Source organism: Centropristis striata, chromosome 14, assembly GCF_030273125.1.
Source record: "Centropristis striata isolate RG_2023a ecotype Rhode Island chromosome 14, C.striata_1.0, whole genome shotgun sequence".
Classification (NCBI taxonomy): domain Eukaryota; kingdom Metazoa; phylum Chordata; class Actinopteri; order Perciformes; family Serranidae; genus Centropristis; species Centropristis striata.
This window is the reverse complement of record NC_081530.1, coordinates 23292036-23317990: the sequence shown is the minus strand read 5'-3', so window position 1 is coordinate 23317990 and position 25955 is coordinate 23292036. Positions and strand designations below refer to the sequence as shown.

At 37.6% G+C, this 25955-nt stretch overlaps 3 protein-coding genes across 5 annotated transcripts; all 3 read left to right on the top strand.

Moving 5' to 3' along the window:
* Nucleotides 1–2425: 2425 nt before the first annotated feature.
* ecm1a (extracellular matrix protein 1a) lies at nt 2426–4563 on the top strand. The gene is made up of 3 exons (XM_059350303.1): nt 2426–2729; nt 2824–3080; nt 4074–4563. Exons 1-3 carry the CDS (start codon nt 2657–2659, stop codon nt 4275–4277), a joined length of 534 nt encoding a protein of 177 aa, XP_059206286.1. The 5' UTR covers nt 2426–2656; the 3' UTR covers nt 4278–4563.
* Nucleotides 4564–6645: 2082 nt separating this feature from the next.
* LOC131984470 (phosphatidylinositol 4-phosphate 5-kinase type-1 alpha-like) lies at nt 6646–16584 on the top strand. 2 transcript variants are annotated; one of them, XM_059349289.1, is made up of 17 exons: nt 6646–6771; nt 7141–7304; nt 9470–9523; nt 9712–9746; nt 9969–10058; nt 11122–11252; nt 11385–11502; nt 11731–11883; nt 12241–12540; nt 12639–12847; nt 12935–13018; nt 13199–13247; nt 13331–13415; nt 13822–13983; nt 14143–14362; nt 15388–15466; nt 15567–16584. In XM_059349289.1, the coding sequence occupies exons 2-17, from the start codon at nt 7256–7258 to the stop codon at nt 15570–15572; spliced, it is 1824 nt and encodes a 607-aa protein (XP_059205272.1). In that variant the 5' UTR covers nt 6646–6771; nt 7141–7255; the 3' UTR covers nt 15573–16584. The 2 variants fall into 2 exon arrangements, with proteins under 2 accessions (XP_059205272.1, XP_059205273.1); XM_059349290.1 differs by lacking the exon at nt 9470–9523.
* A 3926-nt stretch (nt 16585–20510) lies between these two features.
* Nucleotides 20511–25910, top strand: psmd4a (proteasome 26S subunit ubiquitin receptor, non-ATPase 4a). 2 transcript variants are annotated; one of them, XM_059349291.1, is made up of 10 exons: nt 20511–20786; nt 22169–22309; nt 22429–22543; nt 22692–22778; nt 22928–22996; nt 23130–23345; nt 23793–23901; nt 24000–24131; nt 24246–24298; nt 25329–25910. In XM_059349291.1, exons 1-10 carry the CDS (start codon nt 20761–20763, stop codon nt 25497–25499), a joined length of 1119 nt encoding a protein of 372 aa, XP_059205274.1. In that variant the 5' UTR covers nt 20511–20760; the 3' UTR covers nt 25500–25910. The 2 variants fall into 2 exon arrangements, with proteins under 2 accessions (XP_059205274.1, XP_059205275.1); XM_059349292.1 differs by lacking the exon at nt 20511–20786 and adding an exon at nt 21253–21275.
* Nucleotides 25911–25955: the final 45 nt, after the last annotated feature.

Here is a 25955-nt window from a genome sequence, read left to right as displayed (position 1 = left end):
ATATTTAAAGTGAGGAAGCACGACTGTTTGCTATCAAATATATATATTGCACATTTCAGTTATAATCTGATAGATATTCCAGCCACTTATCAAACCCTGCTGGTATAAATATAGTAGTTACAATGAGCCATATCTTTACAAAAATAAAATGCAGCTTGCATAAATGCATCAATACAAATAATCAAATTATATATTTAGAGTATATAAAACAATCTGAGTGGGTCCATTCTAGAGAACGAGTGCTTTTATTTTTGATACTTTAAGTACATTTTGATGCTGAAACTTTTGTACTTTTACTTCAGTAAGGTTTTGAATGCAGGACTTTTATTTGTAGTGGAGTAATTTCACAGAGTGATATTAGTACTTTTACTTAAGTAAGGGATCTTAATACGTTTTACACCACTGAAGAGTAACAATCCAATCTAGTTTGAAGAATAAATTATAGTTAAATTATAATATGTAGAGGCAGAAAAAGAGTCTCTATTGTCTGAAGACTTGGTAGCAACTAAAAACAAAATAAAATTGGCATAAGAGAAACACTTGCATATTAAAAAAAGGATTTAAATCCAATTTGTCACTTTCTGACAGTTCAGATTGTGATAACGGTTTTCCTGTGAAAGAGGTTCATATCTAAGGTCACACCCAACAAACACCTGAAACACAAAGCAAACCGATCAAAACTGATGGACTAGCATTCATGTTGTCAGAATAAATTGATATTACATGTTAAGCAAAGAAATAAAATGCTTCTCATATGAGCTGGGAGGGAAAAAGGTGGTGATTCGATCCATCAGCGTTTCTTCAACAGCACAATGGCGAAAGCATGAACAATCGTGTGAGAATTGTTTGAATTTCAGGGAGTGAAGAGATATTAAAGTGATTCACTGATTCCTTCATTCCTCACATGCAGCAAATCAAAGCAGCACGTGAAGATAACGACTTGAGACGAGATGTTGTTGTGGTGAGTGTGAACCATCTTTAGATAACGGAGAGCACACACAGCTGGTTTTTGGACGGAGGGGTTCGGGGAGTTTACTATAAAGTCTAAAAAACAAGAAAAGGGGAAAGATAAAGAGTTTTGGGAAAGAATCTCTGATAAACGTGCCAGTCTGTGCCATGCTTCTTTCAAGTCAATAAGATTTTTTTTCACTCTTTGGTTCAATGGAGACGCAATAGGTGAATAGGGTGAAGAATTATTTTTTAAGATATCACCATTTCCATGAACTGGCAGGATTTTATTTAATTTTTGATTCAATTAAAACATTTTTTGTGAAATGTTTTTGTAAATGTATTTCTTTGTACTGTTTGTTATGTTTGTTTGTGTGTTTGTTTTTCATGTAATCACCATGACATGCCAGTTTATTACTTAAATTAACACACTATATTTTTGTATTGCAAGTTTTCTGAAATATGGAAATTAGGTATGATTTTATTCAATATGTGCTGTTTTGCATACATTTTCAGACAGAAATCTTAACATTGGATAAAGCCAGGTTCAAAGTTCTTGTTTCATTTTGTTTACATATAAGAGTCAAAGGTTTTTAAAGAGGACATTTTGGATATCTCTTTTTATCAGTTCAAAAACAGGAAAATACTGTCATTAAAGTAAATCACTTTTTGGAATCAAACTGGAAATTTTGGTGCATGTAAGTAGAAAAAATATATTTTGAGAAAATGACCTTTAAAGATATTACATTTTAAAATTCCATTTCAAGAAGAATTAAACATCCTTAGTCGATTATTTATATTAAGAAAAAAATTATAAATTTTTCTGAAATAGCATGTTTAAATATGCCGTTGAGAACCCTAACTTTTGCTGAATTTAGAGAAAATTTACAGTCGCAAATAGACAAAGTGTATTTAAATTAAAACCTAAATGTGTATTTTAGATGTTTTATTTCCATTAGTCTGAAATAAGGCATGTAAGGGAAGTAAAATAGCTCAAAATCTTCAAATTGACCTGTGCAGTCTTTTAAAAAACCAATCCATCACATTTAAATTCACGTTCATTTGATTCTGTTCTGATTGCATATGGAAATCTGACTTTTATTCCTTTTTCAGAAAAGACATTTTGACTATTGTCAGTTTGACAGTTCAGGTAGACAACAGTTCCAGCAGGAAATGTACAACTGTCCTACATCCAGTTTCTTCAGCTGCCTACAAGTAAGAAACTATATCAAACAACACTTTTTCGACTTTACAACCTCAGAACCAGATACACAAAATCTTTGTTTAAAGTAAATTTCCAGCTAGAAAGGTGATGCCATACAAAGTCTGAACTTTTCCCCGAGAGAAACCATCAAATGAAGGTGCAAGTGATCAACAGTGACTTGATTCAAGTCCTCATCTCTGGTGTAAGGAATCGTTAGTGTTGTTAGTAACACCTGTGGTTTTCCTCTGATTTCTCCTGTGCCTGCAGATTTGTTTTTTCCCGCATAAGCAAATATAAAAAAGTTCAAACTCATTTTGTTTTTATCTCGACAGCTCCCGACATTAAGTCTCCCCCTACACATCACTTCTAACCCACACTTCCCAGCATTTCACGCCCACAGACTCGCTCCCTTTAGCTCCATATAAACCGGCTGCAGATCAAGTCACAACATCTTTGAGAAACTTTGAGCAACAATTGAAGCTCCTGCCAGGAAACCAAACAGCTATGATATCAATCGGAGGCCTCACAGGATTTTGGATCACTGCTCTGCTGGTTCTTTACGGTGCAGATATGGGAGGTACTTTCTTCTACATTTGAGCATTTACACTTTATGTACTCTTCAAATGACAAAGCTGTCTCTCAGTGTTGATTTATGATCTTTTTTCCTACAGAGACCAGTGGAAACTCTCTAAATGAGCCCGACGTGCCGTTCCCTCCCGCCGGGCCCACGGCTCTCAACCTCGCCGCCATCTGCCACCACGGTCAGGGTCGTCCCAGATACCCGCCCAGCTTTTTCCCCAACTCCAGGGTCGGCCACTTCCGCCGCCGTGGAGCCGCCATCAACCGTCTGGAGTCGTGGTTCAGTTTGTGCTGCAGTGGACAGGTAGCACAGCAGAGCGACCAGATCCTCTGCTGCGCCCAACAAGCTGTGAGTCTCTGCATTTGTGTATTTGTTTTTTGCTGCAATTTCCCTTTTGTGGGACTAATAAAGGACATCTTAATCTTAAAATAAAATTGAAATAATAAACCAAATATTTTCCTCGATTTTAAAGATGGTGCTCAAATTATAATATTCATGCCAAGTTTTTACAATTTGTAAATTCAAAGACAAAGGTCACATGTAAAGGAACAATTAAGTATAAAAAGCAGTTCAGGCAACTGCAGAGGACTACTACACTGGTTATTTATTAATAAAAAAAATAAAGTAATATTAAATATTAATATTAAAGTGAGGAAGCATGACTGTTTGCTATTAAATATACTGCATATTTCAATTATAATCTGATAAATATTCCAGCAACATATCAAAACCTGCTGGTATAAATATATTCACATAGTTCATGCTACACAGAGAAGAAGAAGTAGGTTTAAATATTTATTTATTTTATTTTTTCTGTGAATTTCTTCTTGAATACTAATATTTCAGATGAGATTAACTACAGGGGTTATATTTGAAATAAAATCTTAAGACGTTTACAAAGCATATATGACCTTAAATAACCTTTAAAGGCTTGCAACATTGTTTACTGCTGCTGCTGATAAATTTGATTCAGAACGTATTTTTAGACTTTAACTATATTTTAACTTTCTTTTACTTTGTTTTTATTGTCTTTTAAATGCAGTTTCTTTAAAATGTTTAACAATTTATTTGCTTATTTGCTTTGTATTCTTATTGCACTTCAAATGCAATTTTCTTAACTTAAGTGTAATATATTTCTATGGCCCTGTAAAGCACTTTGAATCACCTTGTGTCTGAATAGTGCTCTATAAATAAACCTGCCTGTCTGATGTTAGATAAGATCTGAATGTCTTGAATCAGCAAAGAGAGGTAAGAATTTGTGAGGATGATATCTCTGACTCTTATTAAACAGGTAACTGAAATACGACTTCATGACATATGTGTTGTGTGTTTTAATTACAGTGGAAACAAGCCCTGTCCCAGTTCTGTGTGGAAGAATATTCCACCATGACTAAAGCATATGTGTGCTGTGCGGACAGAGGAGATGAACGCTGGATTTGCTTTGACAGCGAGCTGCCAAACCCAAACTACGACCCGACACCAGGCTACACTGCACCCCAAATCCCAGAGGAGCCGGGGTTCACTTTCAATGCAAATGCTTGTTAAAACAAGAAAAAAATAATATTTTTGTGTAGATTTTGTGTAGTGAAATTGAGATCCTGCATCAGAAAATTGCGGATAATGCTGAGCTCATGTGTCCTGCAGATCTTTGTCACAGATGCTGGTTGTGTTTATGCTGAGTAAGGATTATAACAACTGAAGTCAGTTATTATTGTTCACAGCTCTATATTCAACCCAACTTTGTCACAACAACAGGAAACATTTATTTTCCATTTATTTGCACTGTAGGATTCTTTGCTAGAGAAATAAAGGATGAAATAAAGACATAAAAGTTCTCACGTGCTCTTTTGTTGCTGAACAAGCTACTGATAGTGGACATGACATAACTAAAAGTTTAAGTTTTAAAACAACTTCTGAGGTCTGTTCCATACAGAGTTAACCAAATAAGCCAGGTATGTTTCAGTTTAACGGACTTTAGTTGTTTTGGTTCTATTAAGGCAAATTCAAGTTCCTGTGGCAACTTTAAACTCTATAACTCTGTCTGAATTTGCTTTATAAAAAGCGAGTCAAACTCACTGTAGAACAGGCTCCAAGTCTTCAATTCTTGTGGGGGGAAAAATTAACACATGTAATAATACAAGTACCCACTAGGGGTCGTCATTGGCTGTAATGATGGGTGTGTGACATTTACAGAGACGTTTAATTATGCTGTCCAGCCTAAAAAGTAATGTGAAGTAAAAGTCACAGTTAAACTTTAAAAAAAAAAAATCTCAACATTGTTTGACTGATGTATTTTGAATCGTGACGTGTTACTGTGAACTAATTTGCTCCAGAGCAAAAACACTAATTGACCTATATTACACACAGCACAGTACATTTCCTGTTGGGCTTCAAAATAAAAGTAGAACATTTAAAATATAAATAAGTAGAAACAGTCCATAAAAATATGTGAACGTAATAACAACAGAATGTAGTAACAACAACCACAGCCGGGTTTGCAGGCTGTGGTTGTTGTTTTTGTGTTTTCTGTGTCTTTTTATTGCACTGGTCGGGAGTTGTGCTACTAATTTTGACTACTCTAAAAAAATAAACATCATAAAATATTGCTTTTTGTACTGTACCAATGGTACACACTGTTTATTGCCGTCAAAATAATACTTTTGCTGACTTAAGTATAGAGTTTGATATGTGCACATCATCATAAATAAGATACTACAGTGGTGAATTATCCCTAACCACACATTTACTCTACTTAAATTGGAGGTAGTTTTATTTTACCACATTCATACATTTTAGTGTATACCTTGTGGTATTGCTAGTTTTATTTAATTAAAAAAATGTTTTAATTAAAATTAAATTAAACCTTATTTCACAACTGTTTCGTGGTTCTTTTTAATTGAACAGTTCTTGTTACTTGTTAGTTTGCAAAATGTTTATTTAGATCATAATCTGTTTAAACATTGTTTTCATTATATATAACAAATGTGAAACAAATTACTGTTTAAATGTTATTATTGTTATTATTAAATGTTATTTTCTTTTATTTATTTTTGTGTAATATAAACTATTATATTAGCTTAAATATAATGAATAAACATTTTTTGAATATTTTTAATAAGTGGAAAATAATAATAATAATAATAATAATAATAATAATAATAATAATAATAATAATAATAAGTATTGTTATTGTTGTTATTGTTTTAACAGTAATAATAATAATACATTATTATTTTTATTATTATTATTATTATTATAACAACAACGACCAGTGGAGCGGCGAGTTTTAAACTGAAACTAAGAGAAGCAATGGTTCGTCATAATATTATGTTGCAATAACCTTCTATGAAATTAGGAAATCATGTTAAGTTGAACTCAAGCATGTTAATACATCTGTATTGAACATCATGGTACATTTTATGCTTACGTAGTATACTCTTCTCTCGTAATCATGTAACTCTTTTATAATCACGTCTTGTACTACTTTATATATATATATATATATATATATATATAAAATAATCGTGTTAATATACATTATAATCATGTTGGGATGAATGACTTCATGTTGTTCTCTGTATAAATGCTGTAATGCTGTAATTATGTAATAATTGTTTGATTTAATGTGAACCCCAGGAAGAATAGTCTTCATCGCTATGAGGACTAATGAGGATCCAAATGATACAATAAACAACAACAACAACAACAATAATAATAATAATTATTATTATTTATAATATAATAATAATAATAATTATTATTATTATTGATATTTAAAATATAATAATAATAATAATAATTATTGTTGTTGTTGTTATTATTATGCTTTATTTATTTATTTTTTGCGACATTACGTTTTATTGTGAAGGAGAGCTTCCTGTAAGTATTGTTGCTCTGGCTAACAGAGTAGAGCAACAAATTGCAGCTTCCGCACTGCTTCCTTGTTTATTAGTTTTAGGGGAAACAGTGCCTTTAGAAGCGAAAAGGTTACTTTTTCCTTTCTCTGGAAACGACGAGAACTTCTCCAAGAGATTTTCAAGTGAGTTGGCTGTTTGTTTGTGTTGTTGTTAGTCTGTTATTAGCACTACTAGCTTGGCTAAAGTTAGAAAAGTTGAATCAGGGCTAGCAGTTAGCTTTCTCGCCTTCATAGTTTCGTTAAATGTCGCAATCCAGACACTTGGGTAAATTGTCGTGCGAGCCTGTTTCAACATGCACCGTTCTCACCATTCATTACCATTTCCCCAAGTTACATTATTCAGCAGGAAGTTAGCAGAGAGTCTTCGATAAAAAAACTGTTTATTTCCAAACCAGCTCCTCTATCAGCCAGTCAACGTGGCTGCTGTCAATATTTGTGGCATGAAGTCATCTGAGGTGTCTGCTGTTAATGAGCTACTTTGTGTCGACACAGATCCCCAGCTAGCTGAAAGGCTCACACAGAAGAAAGCTGACAGCGTTTGATGTCCAGGAGGGAATCCGGATCAGAGTTTCACCCAAACCAAGTCTGAGATCAGGTTCTGGTCTGAATGGCCACAGCTGCAGAGGAGCCTCCAGGGCTGCAGGGCCTCTCTGGTAGTAAGTACTATTATTTTTAATATCCAACAACAACAACTTAACCTGGAAGGAATAGAGCCGATGTGTTCATTGACTTACTGTAGGTGATACAGGTACATACATTGGCATGGATAATGGATCCTGTGGAGGGACAGGTCACTGCATGCCAACAGCTTATTGGAAAACCACTCAATTTGTTCATTTATTAACCTAAATATCACAGTATAAACATCCAACTTCCTTGTTTAATACACAACCTATGTGAACCTCATATACCTAGGTAGCTAGTTAGTTAGTTTATTAAAAGGTATAATCAGTAGGAGTTTTCTTTAAAAAAAAACAATGTCCAGACTTCTTTTCATTTTGCTTTATTTGGGACATTTTTGAGTGTTTCTTTGCCCCTGGCTCTGCCACCAGCTGTCACTCCTCTCTTCACCCTAGGGCTGCCCCTCTAATTGCTAGTTAACACTACATGACTTAAGCCCTTATTTTCCCCATTGGTTTCAATTTTTGACCCCAGATAAGAGGCAAATCAGCATTGGCTTGGCCCTTACAATGTGCAATGTGTGAACTTTTCAAATACGTCAATCGAGGGGCTCACCCATGCATCACAACACTGAATAACTTGATCTGTCAGGGAGCTACAGCCAGTGGGGAGTGCAAGCCACGGGTTGAGCGACAAGGAATATTCAGTGCTTTGTCACTGTTGACCCACCCGCTCTAATGAGTGATACTTTCTTGTAAACTCGAACTACAGACTACATAAAGCTCGATCCCACCCAACTGTCATCACCATAAAGTCACAACTTCAAGACTTCAAGTCTGGTAGTGTGACCTTAGCACTAGAAAGTTAGTTTTATGCCAGAATTACTTATTTCCAAGAGACTTATGAGCACATCTTAGCGGCAAACACAAGATTTAAAGTGGTGCTTTTCCATTATTCTTTGGAGGGACTCAGTTTTACAGATCTGTCGATTAAATAAACAAGTTGATTAGTTGACAAATTCAGTCGACTGAGAATTTCTTAAGGTCAGCAGGGTAGTCCTACTTCTCTTCAGGTACCCTGTTCCACCCTAGCTGTCACTGTAATCGGTCTGTTTAATTCTCCTGTCTGGACACATACTAAGCTTAAGTATTAAGTATTATCACAGAACTTGCTGGCTTGTGTTGTTCAGCTGGGAGGAGAGGCAGACTTTGAAGGTTGCGTTTAAAAACGGCAAAAGGACAAATCCTGCTCATTATGCCTTTAATCTAAATGCCACGATACCAGCATCCCTTTTCCTAGTTTAATACACAGCTAGTGTGGACCTCCTAAAGATAATCCTCAAATGAGTGCTGGCTTGTTTGTATACATCGGTTGCTAGGTTATTAGGCAGGCACACCTTAACTAAAGCAGCCCAATCAAAGCATATTGTTTGTTATTCTTGTTTTGTTATTATTGATTAATTTGTGCTGTAATTTGTAGTGTTGTTGACCTTAATTAAGTTATGAGAGGTGTAACTGTTTAGTCTCCTAACTGAAATATATGCAGTGGACAAAAAAAAATTGGTTAGTGTAAGGGACTGAATTAGTTTCAGCTAGGTGTACTGGTGAAAACTTACAACTGAGTGGAAATAGCAGCAGGAAATTGGGCCATTTGACAAAAAAAGCTTAAAAAGGGGAACTCTAGCAGTTTTGCATGAAACTTTCAGAAAGTCGTGAGATTCTCAAGAGACAGATTGAAAAGATGACTGGTAAAAACCAGTGCAGCCAATGTCAAAGTTCCTAACTTTTAGACCCTGGTGGGGGTCAAACTCTAAAATGTGCATCCTACATGTCCCATAATGCAGCCAACAATGTGTTTTTATCAGACCCTCCAAAAGTGGCTTAGTAAAGATCTACAAAACCCTCCGATTTAAATTTGTGGTCTCAATCATTAGGTTTTTCTTCTCATTAATTTGTAAATTCATTGGAGTTTGCTGTTAATAATTAACAAATCAAACAGAAAAGCAGACAGTCACACTATTGTGTCGCTTCACTTTCTCTAGTGTGTCTCTTTATGATTCAGAAGTGAACTATTTTAAGTCTAATGTTGACTTTGGACGACCAGTAGCATAACTTTCCATTGTAGAGGTCACATTCACTTGCCTTGTATTAACTTTAATGGTAATAGCATACTTATCTAATTCCTCCCATTGCACTCAAAGACCTGCAGAGTCAGTTCTGGAAGAGACTGTCTTCTCTCAGAGGTAATGAACGAGGTGCGTCTGCATGCTTGTTTCAAAGCTGCACTCTTTATTTCAAACATCAGGGAGAATGGCGGAAGCTGTTTCATGTGATATTAATGCATCCAGTGTGAGAGAACTGCATTTGCTTGACTAACTTTATTTCTTTTCCTCCTTTGTGTATTAGTTTCTAATTTGTATGTTTTCTCCCTTTCTCACTCCAGATTCCACTGGGATTAGAAAAAATGCTTCCCCCGAGGTAAGAAAGAACTTATTTTTTTGGGTGAGGAAATGTGTAATCTAGCTTTGTGTCAGTTAGGAAAAGCACATTGCGTTCATCTCTACAGAACTTACAGATATTTAGCTGACACATCCTGTAGTCCTTCCTCTTTGAAACATGAGAATATTACATGTTGCTGCAAATTTGCAATCAGTTATTTTCCTCTTGTAATTCTCCCTTTCGTCACGTTTGTACTGACAGAGTCCAATCACCACCACCATGACTCCGGCCATGAAAAAAACCATCGGCCATCGTGGAATTGATCCCACGGGGGAGACGACGTACAAGAAGGTGGGAGATCGGCCATCATTGACCGACACACAATAACAATCACTCACTTAGAGCTGCATCTAACCATTATTTTTGCATTATTAATACGAACATTTTTTTCCCCATTAATTGCTCAGTTAAAACATTTTCCAGAGTCTAATGTGACATCATTATATGTCTTATGACCAACAGTCCAAAACCAAAAGCTATTCAAATACTTAAGATAATCATAAGAGTCTTTACTTAAAGATTACTTAAACTATACATTCTTTGTTGATTGACTAATTGATTAGTCAAGTAATTGCAGTTGCAGCTCTAAACTCACTGTTAATATTTACAAAAATGTTAAACCTTTAAATACAGATGGGAATATTTTCGGGATTTCTTATGCTTCCTTAACAATTTATCAACTAATCGCTTGGCCTCCAGTATTGCTGCTTCTAGCTTTGTCGAGTGCCCTGCACATCTTCAGCTAGCTATTTGGGAGCAGACTTTTAATTGGAACAAAAGCGTTCATTCCAGAGCTGATGGCTGAAATATTTCAGTGTGCTACAATGCAATCTAGTCTGGATTGCATTAGGCGTGTTTCGACTGAGTACTTTCTGAGTACTTTTTGGAAAGCGGCTGAGTGTTTTGGCTACACACACTAGTTAGTTCCCCTCGGCCTCCATTCCCATATAGGTACTTTTGTAGCAAGCAGTGTTGCCAACTTGGCGACTTTGTCTCTATATTTAGCGACTATTCAGACCCCTCTAGTGACTCTTTTTCAAAAAAGCGACTAGCGAAAAATCTAGCAACTTTTTCTGGATTGGCGGGAAAAGTACTTAAGGGAAATGCGCCTGTATATTATTATACAGCGGAGAGCAAGCTGAACTTGGCATGCTGTTATGGTGTCCAACAGTTAAAAGGGGGCCCCTACTACTTCACACTGGACACTGCACTTCCTTTAGTCCTCAGCCTTACAACTGCTTAGTATGAAGTCGATTAAATGTATGGTTGTTGAGAAAGTTGAAGGACAAGCAAACAGACAGACAGACAGAAACTTTTTCATTTTAGTTACAAGCCCATTTGCTCCATCTTCCAGACAACATCGTCGGCCCTGCAAGGCGCCATCCAGCTAGGCATCACGCACACAGTGGGCAGCTTAAGTCAGAAACCTGAGAGAGACGTGCTGCTGCAGGACTTTGAAGTGGTTGAAAGCATCTTCTTTCCCAGGTGAGTCTTTTACATAATGAAACAAAAATACGTTGTAAAGATGAGGATTTGTCTGAACTACATCTTTATTTTTTAACTTAATCTCACTTCTATGTTTTCTAATCCTCTGCCTCTTCTGTCTTTGAATGGCAGTGAGGGCAGTAACCTGACACCAGCCCACCACTATGGAGACTTCAGGTTCAAGACGTACGCTCCGATGGCTTTCCGCTACTTCAGGGAGATGTTTGGCATCCGGCCTGATGACTACATGGTATTCTTGTTCAATCAGCATTTGTGAAAATGTACTGTGAGAAAGAAAGGCATGATTGAGGAACCGGAAAGAGTGAAACTAGAGAAGTGTGAAATAATTTGGTGTGAATCACTTGGGGTGGAACTGCTGATCATTTTTTGAATGCAGCTGAACTCTTTTCAACCATTAAGTCTGTGTTGTTTGGTTTCTATCACACTGTCTAAGCACTGTGCTCTGGTCTGATTACAGTATTCTCTGTGTAATGAGTCGCTGATTGAGCTGTCAAACTCTGGGGCCAGTGGATCTCTCTTCTACGTCTCCAAGGATGATGAGTACATCATGAAGACAGTGCAGCACAAAGAGGCGGAGTTTTTGCAGAAATTGCTTCCAGGATACTTTATGGTAAGATTTGATGAGTAGCTTTGGGTGCAAGATGGTAAATATAGAGTAATCAGGCCTTAACGCGCCATATCTGTGATATTATCACAACATACCACGTCCTGAAGTGAGCTATTGCATTTATAAAACGGTCTTCAAGTGTGAACGTTTGTGAACAGCTTTTGTTCTCATATGCGGGGATACTGAATTGTGTAAAGTAATTAGACATCACTGCTGTTGATTTCAAAATATAGTGGCATATTTGTTTTTCTTTTCATTTTTGTTATTTTTCAGATTACAGTTTTCTTGTCAGGGGCACCGATGCTCCTTTTAATTTTCATATTTTACTCTCCTTTTGCCACCTTCCCTGATCTCTCTCAGAACCTGAACCAGAACAAACGGACCTTATTACCAAAGTTTTATGGCCTCTACTGCGTCCAGGCGGCGGGTAAGAACATCCGTATCGTAGCCATGAACAATCTGCTTCCGAGCACCGTGATAATGCACCTCAAGTTCGACCTGAAGGGCTCCACCTACAAGCGACGGGCTTCAGCTAAAGAGCGGGGAAAGGCCTTTCCAACATTTAAGGACCTGGATTTCATGCAGGATATGCAGGGTGGGCTGTTACTGGAGGGGGACAAGTACAATGCTGTTTGCAAGACCCTCCAGAGGGACTGTTTGGTAAGAACTGCAGAATAAAAAAATAGCAATTTTCATGAATTTTTCTACCAGATTCATTTGTAATCCCTGGTCTGTTGTGTTCCTTGATTTCCCTTTAGCTTTTGCAAAGTTTTAAGATTATGGACTACAGCCTTCTGGTGGGAATCCACAATCTAGATCAGGCTTGTCAAGAGCAGGCCAGTGACCAGTTGGCAGGCGCGGCTGCAGACCAAAGAAGGCCACTGGGACAAAAGTCCCTGTACAGCACTGCTATAGAGGCCATCCAGGCTGAGGCAGGGAGCATGGGATCACTGGACACTGAGGACAAGTGAGTGACCGTGTTTTGGAGTGGTCATGTTTACTGAGAGCCATGACCGAGCTCTAAATGATATTTACTTTTTGTTTTATTTTACAGAACGGGAGGAATCCCTGCAAGAAACTCCAGAGGAGAGAGGCTGCTGGTGTATATTGGGATCATTGACATTCTGCAGTCCTACAGGTAAACAGTACTCATTTTAAACACACATTTTTATAAACCGCTTGTTCAGTCAGTGACACTCACATAATGTTTACAAAGCCTACATAGTAAAAGCAGCGCATTAGCAGCCATGTCTGTCTGCACAGGATGTGTTTAAGCAAAGACCTGAGTTTAATCCAGGCTCTATGTTTTGTTTTTCAGATTAGCAAAGAAGCTTGAACACTCATGGAAAGCTCTGGTTCACGATGGGGTAAGGTACCTCAAATAGCCTCAATTATTTGTGTTTCAAATTAAGTTTTATGTATGTAACCTGTTATAATTCCTTTTCTGTAGGATACTGTATCAGTACACAGGCCAAGTTTCTATGCAGACCGATTTCAGAAGTTTATGTGCAACGTAGTCTTCAAAAAGGTTTCATGTAAGTACATATTGTATCTATTTGTGCATGATTTTGAACACTAAACCCTGTGGCGAGGTAGAGTTCACACTTTTGGTGCACTTCAAACTGATTACTGTCTTGATGTGCAGAATTTTGCATATGAATATGTGCACAACATCACTTCATTTATGCAGGCCCTAAAATAGAGGGTAATAGGGCAGTTTTTCGGTCCGATATGTTGCTCCTGACAATCATTGGGGTGCCTCCGATGAAAGGGTGGTGTGAATTGATTTTCTGCCCCATTGATCCTGTAGTGTGAGGGAGCAGGTGGGTGGTGAACCACAAGAGAGAAACTCATTCTTGGCACTGAGATTGCATTGCCACACCCTCTGCCACGCCTCTCACTTTATGGCCTCTTAATGAACACTTTTCCTCTTGTATTCAGTGAAGAACTCACCATCTAAGAAGCGGCGTGCAGTGGGAGCTTTAAAAAAGACCGCCGGCTCTGGGCCGTCTCTGATGACACAAATGAGCAGCAGCAGCCAGCACCCGTCACTCCAACAGCAATTCAGCTCTGAGTCCAGAGACGACACTGACGGAGACAACGGTAAGAACTAGAAACAGAATTTCAGGTTTCAGCCGGAATGCTGATAACTAATTTTGTTTTCTGATACTGGCAGAGATTAAGTCCTCAAGCATGTTCCGGCATGTGACACATTGCTTTCACAACAACAGTATTAACAGTTTTCCCGCCTGTTCCACCCAGTCATGCAGTCAGGTCGTCCTGACCTCCTCCCAAAGACCTTACCGCCCAGCAACGATGTTGCCAACGCTACTGAAAACACCGTCTCCTACTCCTTGGGAAACCCTGGATTTGCTCCCACAAGTCAGCCTCCTCCTCCCTCTCAGGATGCCTACAAGTCAGTGGGAGTGGATTTAAACAACACAGCAAAGAGCAAAGACCAGGAGCAGAGCACCCCCAAGAGGTAAGAGGGGGAAATACACATGAAAATGAGAGCTCCTGAGCTGTATGAGCACACTGAAATGTGTTTGGTGTCGTGGTTTATGTCTAATAGCTAATGAATAAATGTGTAATGTGATTTTCAGATTCAAGTCTATTTATGACATTTTTTAGACAAAATTATTAATTAATTCCGTTGCCAGAGTGAAATTATCAATTACAATGAAAGGGGTATTTCATGTTCTAGACATTTTGGGGCCTTAGAAAGATTTACAAATCCCACCTATCATACTGCCATTGGCTATTAAACTTTTTCATTGGTTGAACTTCTGTCTACCAATAAGGCAAGACGGATAATGTGTACTAAAGGCAAAAATGTCCCTTGACCAGAACCTCAGGAAAATCAGCATATTTTTAGGCAGTGCAGTGTCTAAAATGTGCCATCTAGTGGCTAACATCAACACCATGATAATTAAGTAAATCATAGTTATTTTCAAATAAAAGCATGAAAGCTTTGCTTAAAAATAGACAAAAGTATTTAGAAATTATTTTCTATATGTATTCAATACGCTTGTCATCATGAATATTTTTTCTTAAATGATATATTGGATAACTGTGATAAAATCCTAATTTTAAGACAATTTGATCCCACTGATATTATTATGTTAAAGTACCACAGTGATGCAAGTACATCATTTTTAAAGAGTAATTCATTTTCAATTGTGTGTTAGCGGGCCAACAAAACCCAGTAAAACTAGTCTCAGCATAGTTTTTTCTGTGCTTCCTGCTAGGCGTTGTGAGAAAAGAAAAACTGTCCCCAAGTCCTGTAATGGTTGGGAAAACCTAGTGTTAATTCTGGCATCGTGTTGGAAAAAATATTGGTGACATCCTTTTATCAAACATGAATGTAAACAAAATATATGGACATTGGTAGTTTTTGCAAAGCTCGATAAGTTTGTAATTCTCGTGTCTAATATTCAGTCCGTTTTTTTCACACACAAACCCAGTTTCATATTATTTGCTTTTAATTTCTCTTTTGTTGTTGTGTAGAGCTCCGTATGAAGAAAGTATCGGCTCCGAGGATGTGATCTCACTCAGTGACATCGTTCCAAACGCAAACAAATGCTCTGTGAGTTCATAAAACTTCTCACATTTTTTTCTGTGACACTATTCAAATTTACTGGGTGTTTTTTTTCTTTTTTAACTGAGTCCATCGCTTTGGTTTACAGGTGTAGCTGTGGGAAAGAAAATTTGACTTAAATGAACCGAAACAAAGTTGGAGGATGATGTGAGCATGGATGAAATGTTACAACTCCCACTGGTGTAACTTGAGGTACCAGAATAGAAAAAGTTTTACAGTGTATCCATGAGACCAAGTGGGGATATTTTGTTTGTTTGTTTTGTCTTTACATTGATTTCCAAATCTCAACATGGTATGAGCATGCAAGCGGGTGGTTGTGTTCTCACACTAGTAATTGCAGGTACATTAACGCTGTGGTTATTGAACACTATTATTCATCTCATAGGCTTCTATGCACAACTAAAGATTGTTTTCAACACTGATGTGCTCAACTCGGCCAGCGTTCACATAGATGTAGAGCGTCACATGGGGACTTTGTCTTTATTTAAGTGGCACGTGTTATATGGGCACACAGTTTTAAATAAAAGGGTTTATTTTTCAGTGAAATTACTGTATTCATACTAGGTAAGATGCCGTTTTTTAAAGGCTACTCTGAATGCAAATCATGCTGGAAAAAAGAGGTGATTCTCAGCTTGTGGTTTCTATTCAACCCGCTGTTTTAATAATGGACTGTGAATCCTAAATGTCACCTCTCGTGTTCAGGTGAAAGGGTTTTATTTTAAGGAGGTTTTTATATATGTACACTGTACGCTCTGATATCAGTTTCAGGTTTATTGCGTAGACTGGCTTATGTCCAAATGTGACCAAATAGCTGACAGTTAGGCGGCTGTGTGAAACAAACACCACAACAAACGGTGAGCTGGGGCCTGTCTCATGAAGCAAGACTAGTAAGTTAGTCAGTTTAGTCTAGGGATTGTTTGATATAAAAGAACCACCTCCATACTGATCAGTTCTTACTGGAGCTCAAAGAACAAAAACACATAATTCACTTTTTAAAATGTCATCTATCATGAAGCTTGACATTACTACAATCACTTTTCTTCTATTTTTTCTTCTTTTTAAAAAAAATAAATATAAAACCTATTTCAATCATTTTTATGCAGGCGCACCCACGTTCATTTTTTTTTTTTTTTAAACCCTCTTAATCTGGAATAATACAAGCCTGATGTAAACACTGGATGCAGATGAGTTGCGCTGAGCTCTTGCTTGACTTTTGACGTCCTTATTTCAGATTTTATTTGTCCAGAACGGAAAAGAAAATGTGTAGGATGCACGGGCCTAATGAAAAATTAGCAATGTGGGTTTGGATGGAGTTTTGCTGCTGTATATTTAAAACTAAAACCATGGGTGATACTACATAATCTTTAATCTTCACACTAATTGCAGCTGTCTGCTGCTAAAGTAAAAACGCTATGTATAAACTCAATATAAGAAAAATTACTTAAATTCATGGTTAGGCTAATTATGTCATCCACATATATATTTTAATACTGATTCATGATGCAGTGCCGTTTGTTATATTACAGTGGTGGTTCCTAATCATTACTCTTATTAAACAATTTTTCACCCCATCTGTTATTATATTGGTCAATTTGTTGATGTTGCATGTGATTGGCTTGCGTTTATACATTGTGCTTCAGTTAGTGTGTGGGGACCAGTAAACACAGAGTTAACCTGTGTGTGAGTGCGAGCTTTGTGAGGCGGGTTGAACAGAATCACCAGTGTTGAGTTACGTGAGGCTGATAACTTGAACTGAACTTTTGGAGACAGGCCCCAACTGTGGTATTTTTTTTTTCACCAGCAAAAACAATGGTGGCTGCCTGCTGTGTAAAAAGTAAAAAACACACAACTGTCTGTCCACTTTTTTGTAAATGCAAGTTGGTTTTATGACTCAGAATTGGTGTGCTTAAATGTTTATTGTTAAATGTTTGCAGAAATGATTCAACTATGCAGCAAAACTCTTTGTTTACAACACATGTATTCCTGAATGAATAGTTTAATTCACAATTTTCCAACTAAAATAAGATAAACAAGCATTATTTGGGTATTTTATGCATCCTGTAAATGGTAATTGGAGGTTATTTTATTCTGCTGGCTGTTAATATCAAACTGTCCGTATATTCAATATGAAACTATGTCTAATGGTAAAACCTCCAAAGCATTTACACATGCAGCAGATGAACCAAACGTGTACATAGTCGTATGTATTATAGTATTTATTACAGTACGTATTGCTCTGGTGGTGTCCAAAATGTCTATTAATGGTGATTATAGATTGAAAATGTGCCTTACTTTAGCTCAACAAGCCTGTATCTAAGGCTGTTTTTACTTTTACAGAGTAAAACCTTTGTTCTTTGTGATGATCATAATTGTTAAATCATCCTTTATTTTTTTCTGTATACTTTGTTAATAGGTCTTCACTTGCCTTTTTGAATTATATACATAAAATGTGTGTACATCTGAATGCAAGAATCACAACAATGCCTTTTCACCGAATATGTATTTAAAAGTTTTCTCTCTTGCTCTTTTGGGGATTTCATGTTTTTGTACACTTGTTCCTGAAGTTATTAAAGGAAAAAAAGACATGTTGCTTTTGTTTGATTATTTTGCATTATACAGATCAACATTTAATGTCTCTAATAGTGTTCTACAGTATGACTGTGATACAAACTGTAAGAAGATATTAATACCCAGGTAGTTATCACCTTTATATTTGTGTTGTATTAGACAGAAGTTGGATTTAGTGAGATTTAATACCTTTTTTGTACACTTTACTGCAGGAGTTAATGGAAATTTACATTTGTTTACATATGTTCTTTGTATTTGTAGCATTGCTGCAAGTTTATATATTTTATAGTGAGCAACTAGTAATTGTAAAGTAGATAAATTAATAAAGAAAATATTAAGGTTGGAAAAGGGTTAAAGAAAGATATAGAGGAGACTAGTATAATGACTGTGTGCATGCATGTGCTTACATAGAGCTACGTATATATATATATATATATGTCGGCGCCTACCTACACATATACATTAAAATGAAGATTAGAGAGGAAAAAAACAAACATGTCAGGGCTGTATACTGTAATAATTGTGATTCAAGAGGAGGATCAGTGTCCAATATTTACCTACCCTCTCCGTTGTGATGAATTGCTGGCGTGTTGTGTGTTTAGAAATTGTTTAATATTAAGATATACTTGCAATGATATACTGCAATATTACATTAACATTGTATACAGTCATGGAAAAAAATATTAGACCACGCTTTTTTTTCAATTTCTTGGTCATTTTAATACCTGGTACAACTAAAGGTACATTTGTTTGGACAAATATAATGGTAACAACAAAAATAGCTCATAAGAGTTTAATTTAAGAGCTGATATCTAGACAAAAGCAACATAATTTGCCTAGACCAGGGATTTTTTGTTTTTTCACAGGACCATATAAAGAGGATGTAAACAGAAAATTTCCTCTGGGGGAAATTTTGAAAGGGCCACGGGGCTACTGCCGGTGTGTGTACACTATGATGAGATTCTTCAGAGATTTCAAACAATTAATACTAGTAATGTCATGATACTATTACTCTTCAAGTATTTATTTATACAGCAACCTATGCCCTTTAACCTCAAAATGTGTGTGTGTGAAACATTTGTATCTGGAGGAGTGTGCGCGCTTACGCGCGCATATGTGTGTGTGTGTGTGTGTGTGTGTGTGTGTGTGCGTGTGCGTGCGTGCGTGCGTGCGTGTATCTTTAACTGTTATTACATTAAATGACCAGTGTGTGTGTGCGTGCGTGTATCTTTAACTGTTATTACATTAAATGACCAGTGTGTGTGTGTGTGTGTGTGTGTGTGTGTGTGTGTGTGTGTGTGCGTGCGTGCGTGTATCTGTAACTGTAATCACATCAAAACATCAAAGCGGGGGTCGACCAATCAGAGCAGAGCAATCAACGGAATTAACAGCTGTGGAATCTTCTGGCAGAGTGAAAGCAGCCAGAGGTGGGCAGAGTGAAATTTCTGGCCTCGAACAGAAAGCATTTTTGGCAAAACCATAATACCTATCATTGATCCGACTTCACTTTGAGCGTCCTGAGTTCTTCCTGAACCTCTACATATGTTTTTTTTTAAGAAAAAGGAAAAAATAGCTTTGTTAGAGCGATCTAAAAAAACAGTTAAATCTCACTTTTTCAGAAATCTTCCTGCGTTTTTAATATGGGACCCAATGAGGCTGTTGGTGGTTTTGGTGGCGCATCTTTGCGTCGTACGCCCAAATTATAACTCTGACAGCTTTACCAGAGGATTGTGAGTGAGAAGACAAATTTTCCTACATTTCTATGTATAAATTATTTCTGTAGAGTGGAATTTGCGGCCTGGAGTGCAGTTTTCAAATTTATTTTTTGACAGTTTTACCTCTCCCTCTACACTCTGAGCGATGACATCACACACTCTGACACGAACATTCCGTGCAATACACACCCATTATAATCTCAGAATTTCTCCAAAAATGATCATGGTCATTGAACAGGGATTGATAAAAAACTATATGACCTATCGAAACGCAAAGTAATACACCAATACACAAGACTTGTGTCTACTGTTTAAAGTTTAAATGGAGTCTCTAGGTGAAATTATGCCGGAGAAGTAGACGTCTGAAAATCTTCAATTAATGTTCTTTTTTGCTCATTTTCTTTCGGCCGTCCCATTCATTTCAATGCAAAATTTTGGGCAGTTTTTCGCGAAAAATTCATATTCCGTAGAGAAAAGTAATAGCACACCGATCCCGATCAAACCGCACGTTTTGATATATAATTTGTGACTATAATTTTTGACTAGTAGCGGGACGAAATTGCGTCCGGAAGAGGAATAAGAAGAAATCCACAGTATAACAGCACTGGTCCCTACAGCTATTGCTGTATGGGACCAGTGCTCGTCCCTACAGCTATTGCTGTATGGGACCAGTGCTCGTCCCTACAGCTATTGCTGTATGGGACCAGTGCTCGGTGCGATTGCCCCGAGGCCCTAATAAAAGCTAGAACATTTAACAAAGCTGATTTAAAAGAGACAATGCTCGACCATGAGGGGTTCCAGAAAGTTCCAGAATAAAGCCACTAAATGGACCATGAGTTTAGAGTTTTATTGTCAAACTGTGCTGCTCTATTCTATATGTATCTGTTAATACATGACGGGCTACAAACCCTGACCAATCACATTCCGCTTTGCTCAGCTTTCGTCCAATAGCGTGTGAGCTTGAATGATTGCGACAGAAAGCAACAAGAAGTTTCCAAAATGGGGCTTGAAAGTACTATGGTCTGGTAAGAACTCAACAAATTTCTATTTTATGCTGTTGTTCGTCTGTAAACAGTTCATACGAAGACATAAAAGTTAATCACCCGTTTGAGTGGTTCGTCGGGCTGAATTTGGAGGAGATGTGCTGGTTCACCGGGCTGATAGTGGACCGAGCGGCTGAGTCATTGTAGCTAACGTTAGCTTAGATTTGCTGCCTTTAATAAAGAATGTGTGTTGATGGAACATATACAACTACATTCATAACCGCTGTTCATTAAGATGTAGTGCTTTCTATCGAATTAATCAACTGACAACCCAAATAGTTTGATCGTTTCGACCAATGACTTATGCTATCGTTAGCCATCCGTGCTAATGCTGCTGGGACCGCAGCTCACTAACATTTACCACTTCCCCGCTGTAGAAGACAGACTTTTGGAAGAAAAAACAGGGCTCTGATAGCGAAGATGAGTTGAGATATCTACGTTAACTAGTAAACTCAGGTCTCGGCTGATGTGGTAATGACATGTCAACTGCTAACCTAATTTAACGTTAAGTCGTCACCCAGTTAAAATAATCGCCTAACTCATTTTTTTCCAAGTTTTGCAGGAAACACAAAAAACTTCACCAAAGTATAACATATGACATTTGTTGATAATTTCACTCAAAAAAGGATGTAACAAAGGATGGCTATTGGCATAGCAATAACACTGTGTGTAAATTATGTAACTTAAGAGAAATAAATGACTTAGGCAATTTTTTGAACATGCCTTTGTGACTTAAGCAAGATATGGTAACACTTTATTTTGAAGGTGTCTACATAAGAGTCACACAAGCCTGTCAGAAACATGACATGACAAGTATCATGAGCATTAATGTTACTTCAAAGTGTCATTAATGTTTATGACACGCTCATGTCACTCTTATGTAGACACCTCCAAAATAAAGTGTTACCATATCTTGACATTTTATTTTGACTTAGGCATAATAAATCTGCTTGGGTCACACACTTGACATAGGCCATTATCTTAGAGGGGTAAAATCACATGATCTGATCAACTGAGGATGGAGGCGATTTTACCATAGGTGGCCGGCGTCATGAGGATATGATTTAGGAAAAACCCCCCAATTTTGACAAAAAATGACTTGCGCCATTTTAACAGTGTGACGATTTACCACTTCCCCGCTGTAGAAGACAGACTTTTAGAAAACAAAATAGGGCTCTGATAGTGAAGATGAGTTGAGATATCTTGGTGAATTAAACCACTTACTGGGCCTACTTACTTACTTACTAGTAAACTTAGGTCTCGGCTGATATGGAAATGACATGTCAACTGCTAACGTAACAGCAGCTAACCTAATTTAACGTTAAGTGATCAGAGACACATTAAACTGATATTTCCTCTCACAGTGTGGACAACAGTGAATACATGAGAAATGGGGACTTTCTACCAACGAGGCTACAGGCTCAGCAAGATGCTGTCAACATTGTTTGCCACTCCAAAACACGAAGCAACCCAGAAAACAATGTGGGCCTCATCACTATGGCTAAGTAAGTTCATCTCTCAACGATGGTTAAAGTTTAGGATGATCTTCACATCATTAGTTTTGCTTTTCATGGTTGCCAATGATGGAAGACTTAACAGTGGATGTGTGTCCTGTTTATTATAGTAACTGTGAGGTCCTGACCACACTGACCCCAGATTCTGGCCGCATCCTGTCCAAACTCCACGCTGTCCAGCCCAAAGGAAAGATCTGCTTCTGCACAGGCATCAGAGTGGCTCATGTGTGTAACTTTGATGATTTTAATTTGTTTCAGACTTAAAAGTAGTGCTCTGCCTAGTGATTACTTAATTGGTAAATAAGAGGTTTTGCTTTCTATAGCAGCAGATTTTGAGTGGTCATATTTCTTTTTTATGTTTTTCTCTGTAAAGCTGGCCCTAAAACACAGACAAGGAAAAAACCACAAGATGAGGATCATTGCCTTCGTCGGGAGTCCCGTGGAGGATAATGAAAAAGATGTGAGTTTGAAGTCTTGTATCACATTTTGTGCCAATGCCACAGGGAGAACTGTTTTTCTACCGATTATACATCATAGGTTTAGCACATTCTTCCACTGATTTTTTCTTCATCTCAACCTGTTTTTTAATCCCTCCTGCTGATTCTGCAGCTTGTCAAGTTGGCAAAGCGCTTGAAAAAAGAGAAAGTGAATGTGGATATTATCAACTTTGGAGAAGAGGTGAGTAATTCTTGGTTTATCTTTCATTGCACTGCAATAAGACAGAGAATAAAGAATAAAATCGCTGCCTCTTGTTTTCCATACCTGACCATTTCTTCCCAATTATAAAGTGAGTTTTCAACTGTTTATTCAGGAGCTGAACACAGAGAAGCTGACTGCTTTTATAAACACTTTGAATGGGAAAGAGGGAACTGGTTCCCACCTGGTCACAGTCCCTCCAGGACCCAGTCTGGCTGATGCGCTGCTCTCCTCTCCCATCCTGGCCGGTGAAGGAGGCTCAATGATGGGTCTTGGTGCCAGTGACTTTGAGTTTGGTGTCGATCCCAGTGCTGATCCAGAACTTGCCCTGGTAAGCAATATATAGCTGTGTGTCAAGTGCCAGCAAACCATTTAAAGCAAAACAAACAATCCTGTTTGTTTTGATAATTCCAAAAAATGAAAACATGGCACTGATTAACCAATGTTATACAGTAGTTACAAATAAAGGGGAAACCATCAGATAGTCTATTTTATGCCAAACACCAATGTATGAGATGTGGTTAACATGTAAATACAAGTGTATCAGCTCCTTGGAACCAGTCTGTGTTGATAAATTCAACTACACTTGGTAAGCCAATGAATAATGTTTTGAAAATTTTAACAAGAAAGGAATGCAAGACTTTTATTCACTAAAATGTCCTTGCTGCAAAGCGAGGATTTGATAAACACGAAGACGAGCTATGGACAGGAATGCGAAAACCTTATGAGGTACTATTCCATTTTAGAATTTGAAGCAATTTCCTTTCTCCATCTCTAGGCCCTGCGTGTATCAATGGAGGAGCAGCGACAGCGGCAGGAGGAAGAGGCCCGCAGAGCTGCTGCTGCTTCTGCAGCTGAAGCAGGAATGCCAACACCCACCGCAGACGGTAATTTCAGGATTGACTAATAGTTGCTATAACTTATGAGACAGTGCTATATATTAATTGTTATGATACTTACTTAGTTTTGATATATACTGTCACAGAATCAGAGGAGGCCTTATTGAAGATGTCCGTATCTCAGCCTGAGAGTGGTGCAGCTGTGCTTCCTGACTTCAGCAGCATGACAGAGGAGGAGCAGATAGCCTACGCCATGCAGATGTCTCTTGCCGGAGGGGGTAAGTTACATTAAGTCACACAAATTTAAACTCTTAGTATCACTTATGGCCACTCTCATAATTGCTGGTATGTTTGTTACGATAATAAGTTCCTGTCGCTTGTTCTGTGAACAGAGTATGGAGAAATGGACACAGAAGCCCCCATGGACACTGCAGAATCAGCCAAGGTGAGTCATCACATGATGTGTTAAATGAGCTCACCTGGCCCTCGTGTATTCTCAAAAAAGCTGCAGAGGCTGGAGGAGTTATTTCTGGCATCCAGGCTCCTGAAAGTAAAAGTGAATCATCAGTGTAAACAGAAGAGAAACTGCGTGAGAAAATATGTGGCTCTTTGATTAAAAAAACAAACTCTAAAGAGGTACAGGCCTGTGTACATAGAAACCTGTATGACTCCCATGTTTGATTTGGTGTAAACGTCTTATTTATTTATATTTCATTTAAACAAATATTTTAATAAATGGAATAAGGCATTGTAATTAGGTTCTCCTCAATAGGATTCATTTTTCATCTTTCTGGCAAAAACACTGAATAAAACAGTTTCAACTTTAAAATCTGTGTTTCTACATCACTGGTCAGCTGTTGGCAGAGCAGCTGGAGCCAAGCTTAACATCCAGATGTCTGATGACTTCCAGTTAAAATAAACATTTAAAAATGACTAAATCCTAGAAAGGCTCAAAACTAGGTCAACGGTCAATTTATGACAGCTTATGGCAGACAACCACAGTGCTGATGCATGCACAAAGGGATATGATCCTATTGGCAGGTTATGGTGACCACATGAACCAGACCGTATGCTTGATTAAATCTATCTGGGTTTGAATATTGTTGGAAACATTTAGGAATATGTAATTACATACCTCAACAAAATATATTACTGCAGAAATGTTACATATTATACTTTTAAATCTGATTTTGTGTTCTGCTAATGTTAAATCTGATTTTGTGTTGCGCTAATGTTAGTGGGAATTAAAGATTATTCATTATAGAAAGCAAAGAAATCTATTTGTTCCCTATTGCCAGAATTAAGTTGGACAGCAGCACTTTTTAAACAGAAAAGAAAACCATAAAAAATACTCCTGGAACTGCTGGATCCCCCCAACTAACAACACTTTCCAAGATAAACAGACAGAGTTTTGGGAGCTTAAAACCTCTTAAATTAAGACCTAATCGATTGTGTCCTCTGTTATAATTGAACAGGAGGAAGATGATTATGATGTGATGCAAGACCCCGAGTTCCTCCAGAGCGTCTTGGAGAACCTGCCCGGCGTCGACCCGAACAACGAGGCCATCCGCAACGCCATGGGCTCCCTGGCGTCCCAGACAGGAAACAAGCCAGAGGGCAAAAAGGACGAAGAGAAGAAGAAGTGAGGAAGAAAAAAAAGAGATGGACGCCGTCTTCAGACATCGACTAGAATAAATAAAGAACAATTGCAGACTAATGCAGGATTACTTTAATATACAAGACCGCATGAGACAGCACTCCGGCGTTTAATACCATCATTTTCTGTCAGACACTCAAAAGCACTGACATAACAGTAATAAAATACTGAATGACCATTTAGTGTAAGATCTGACTGCCCTGTAACATAAATTGACACCCTAAAAATGTAATTCTCAAAATGCCTTGTATGCTCTTTACCCTACATTTATACTCTATACATGGTATAATTACTGATAATTCATCAGATAAGAATTTGTGATGACAGGCTCTTCAACTAAACAGTTACACACTCCTGTCATGTCTTTGTGTTTTTTTGCAATAAAAGCTATGTGTAAATATGTTGCCTGTTGGTGTTTTTGTGGCCCCCATGGAGATGATTGAGG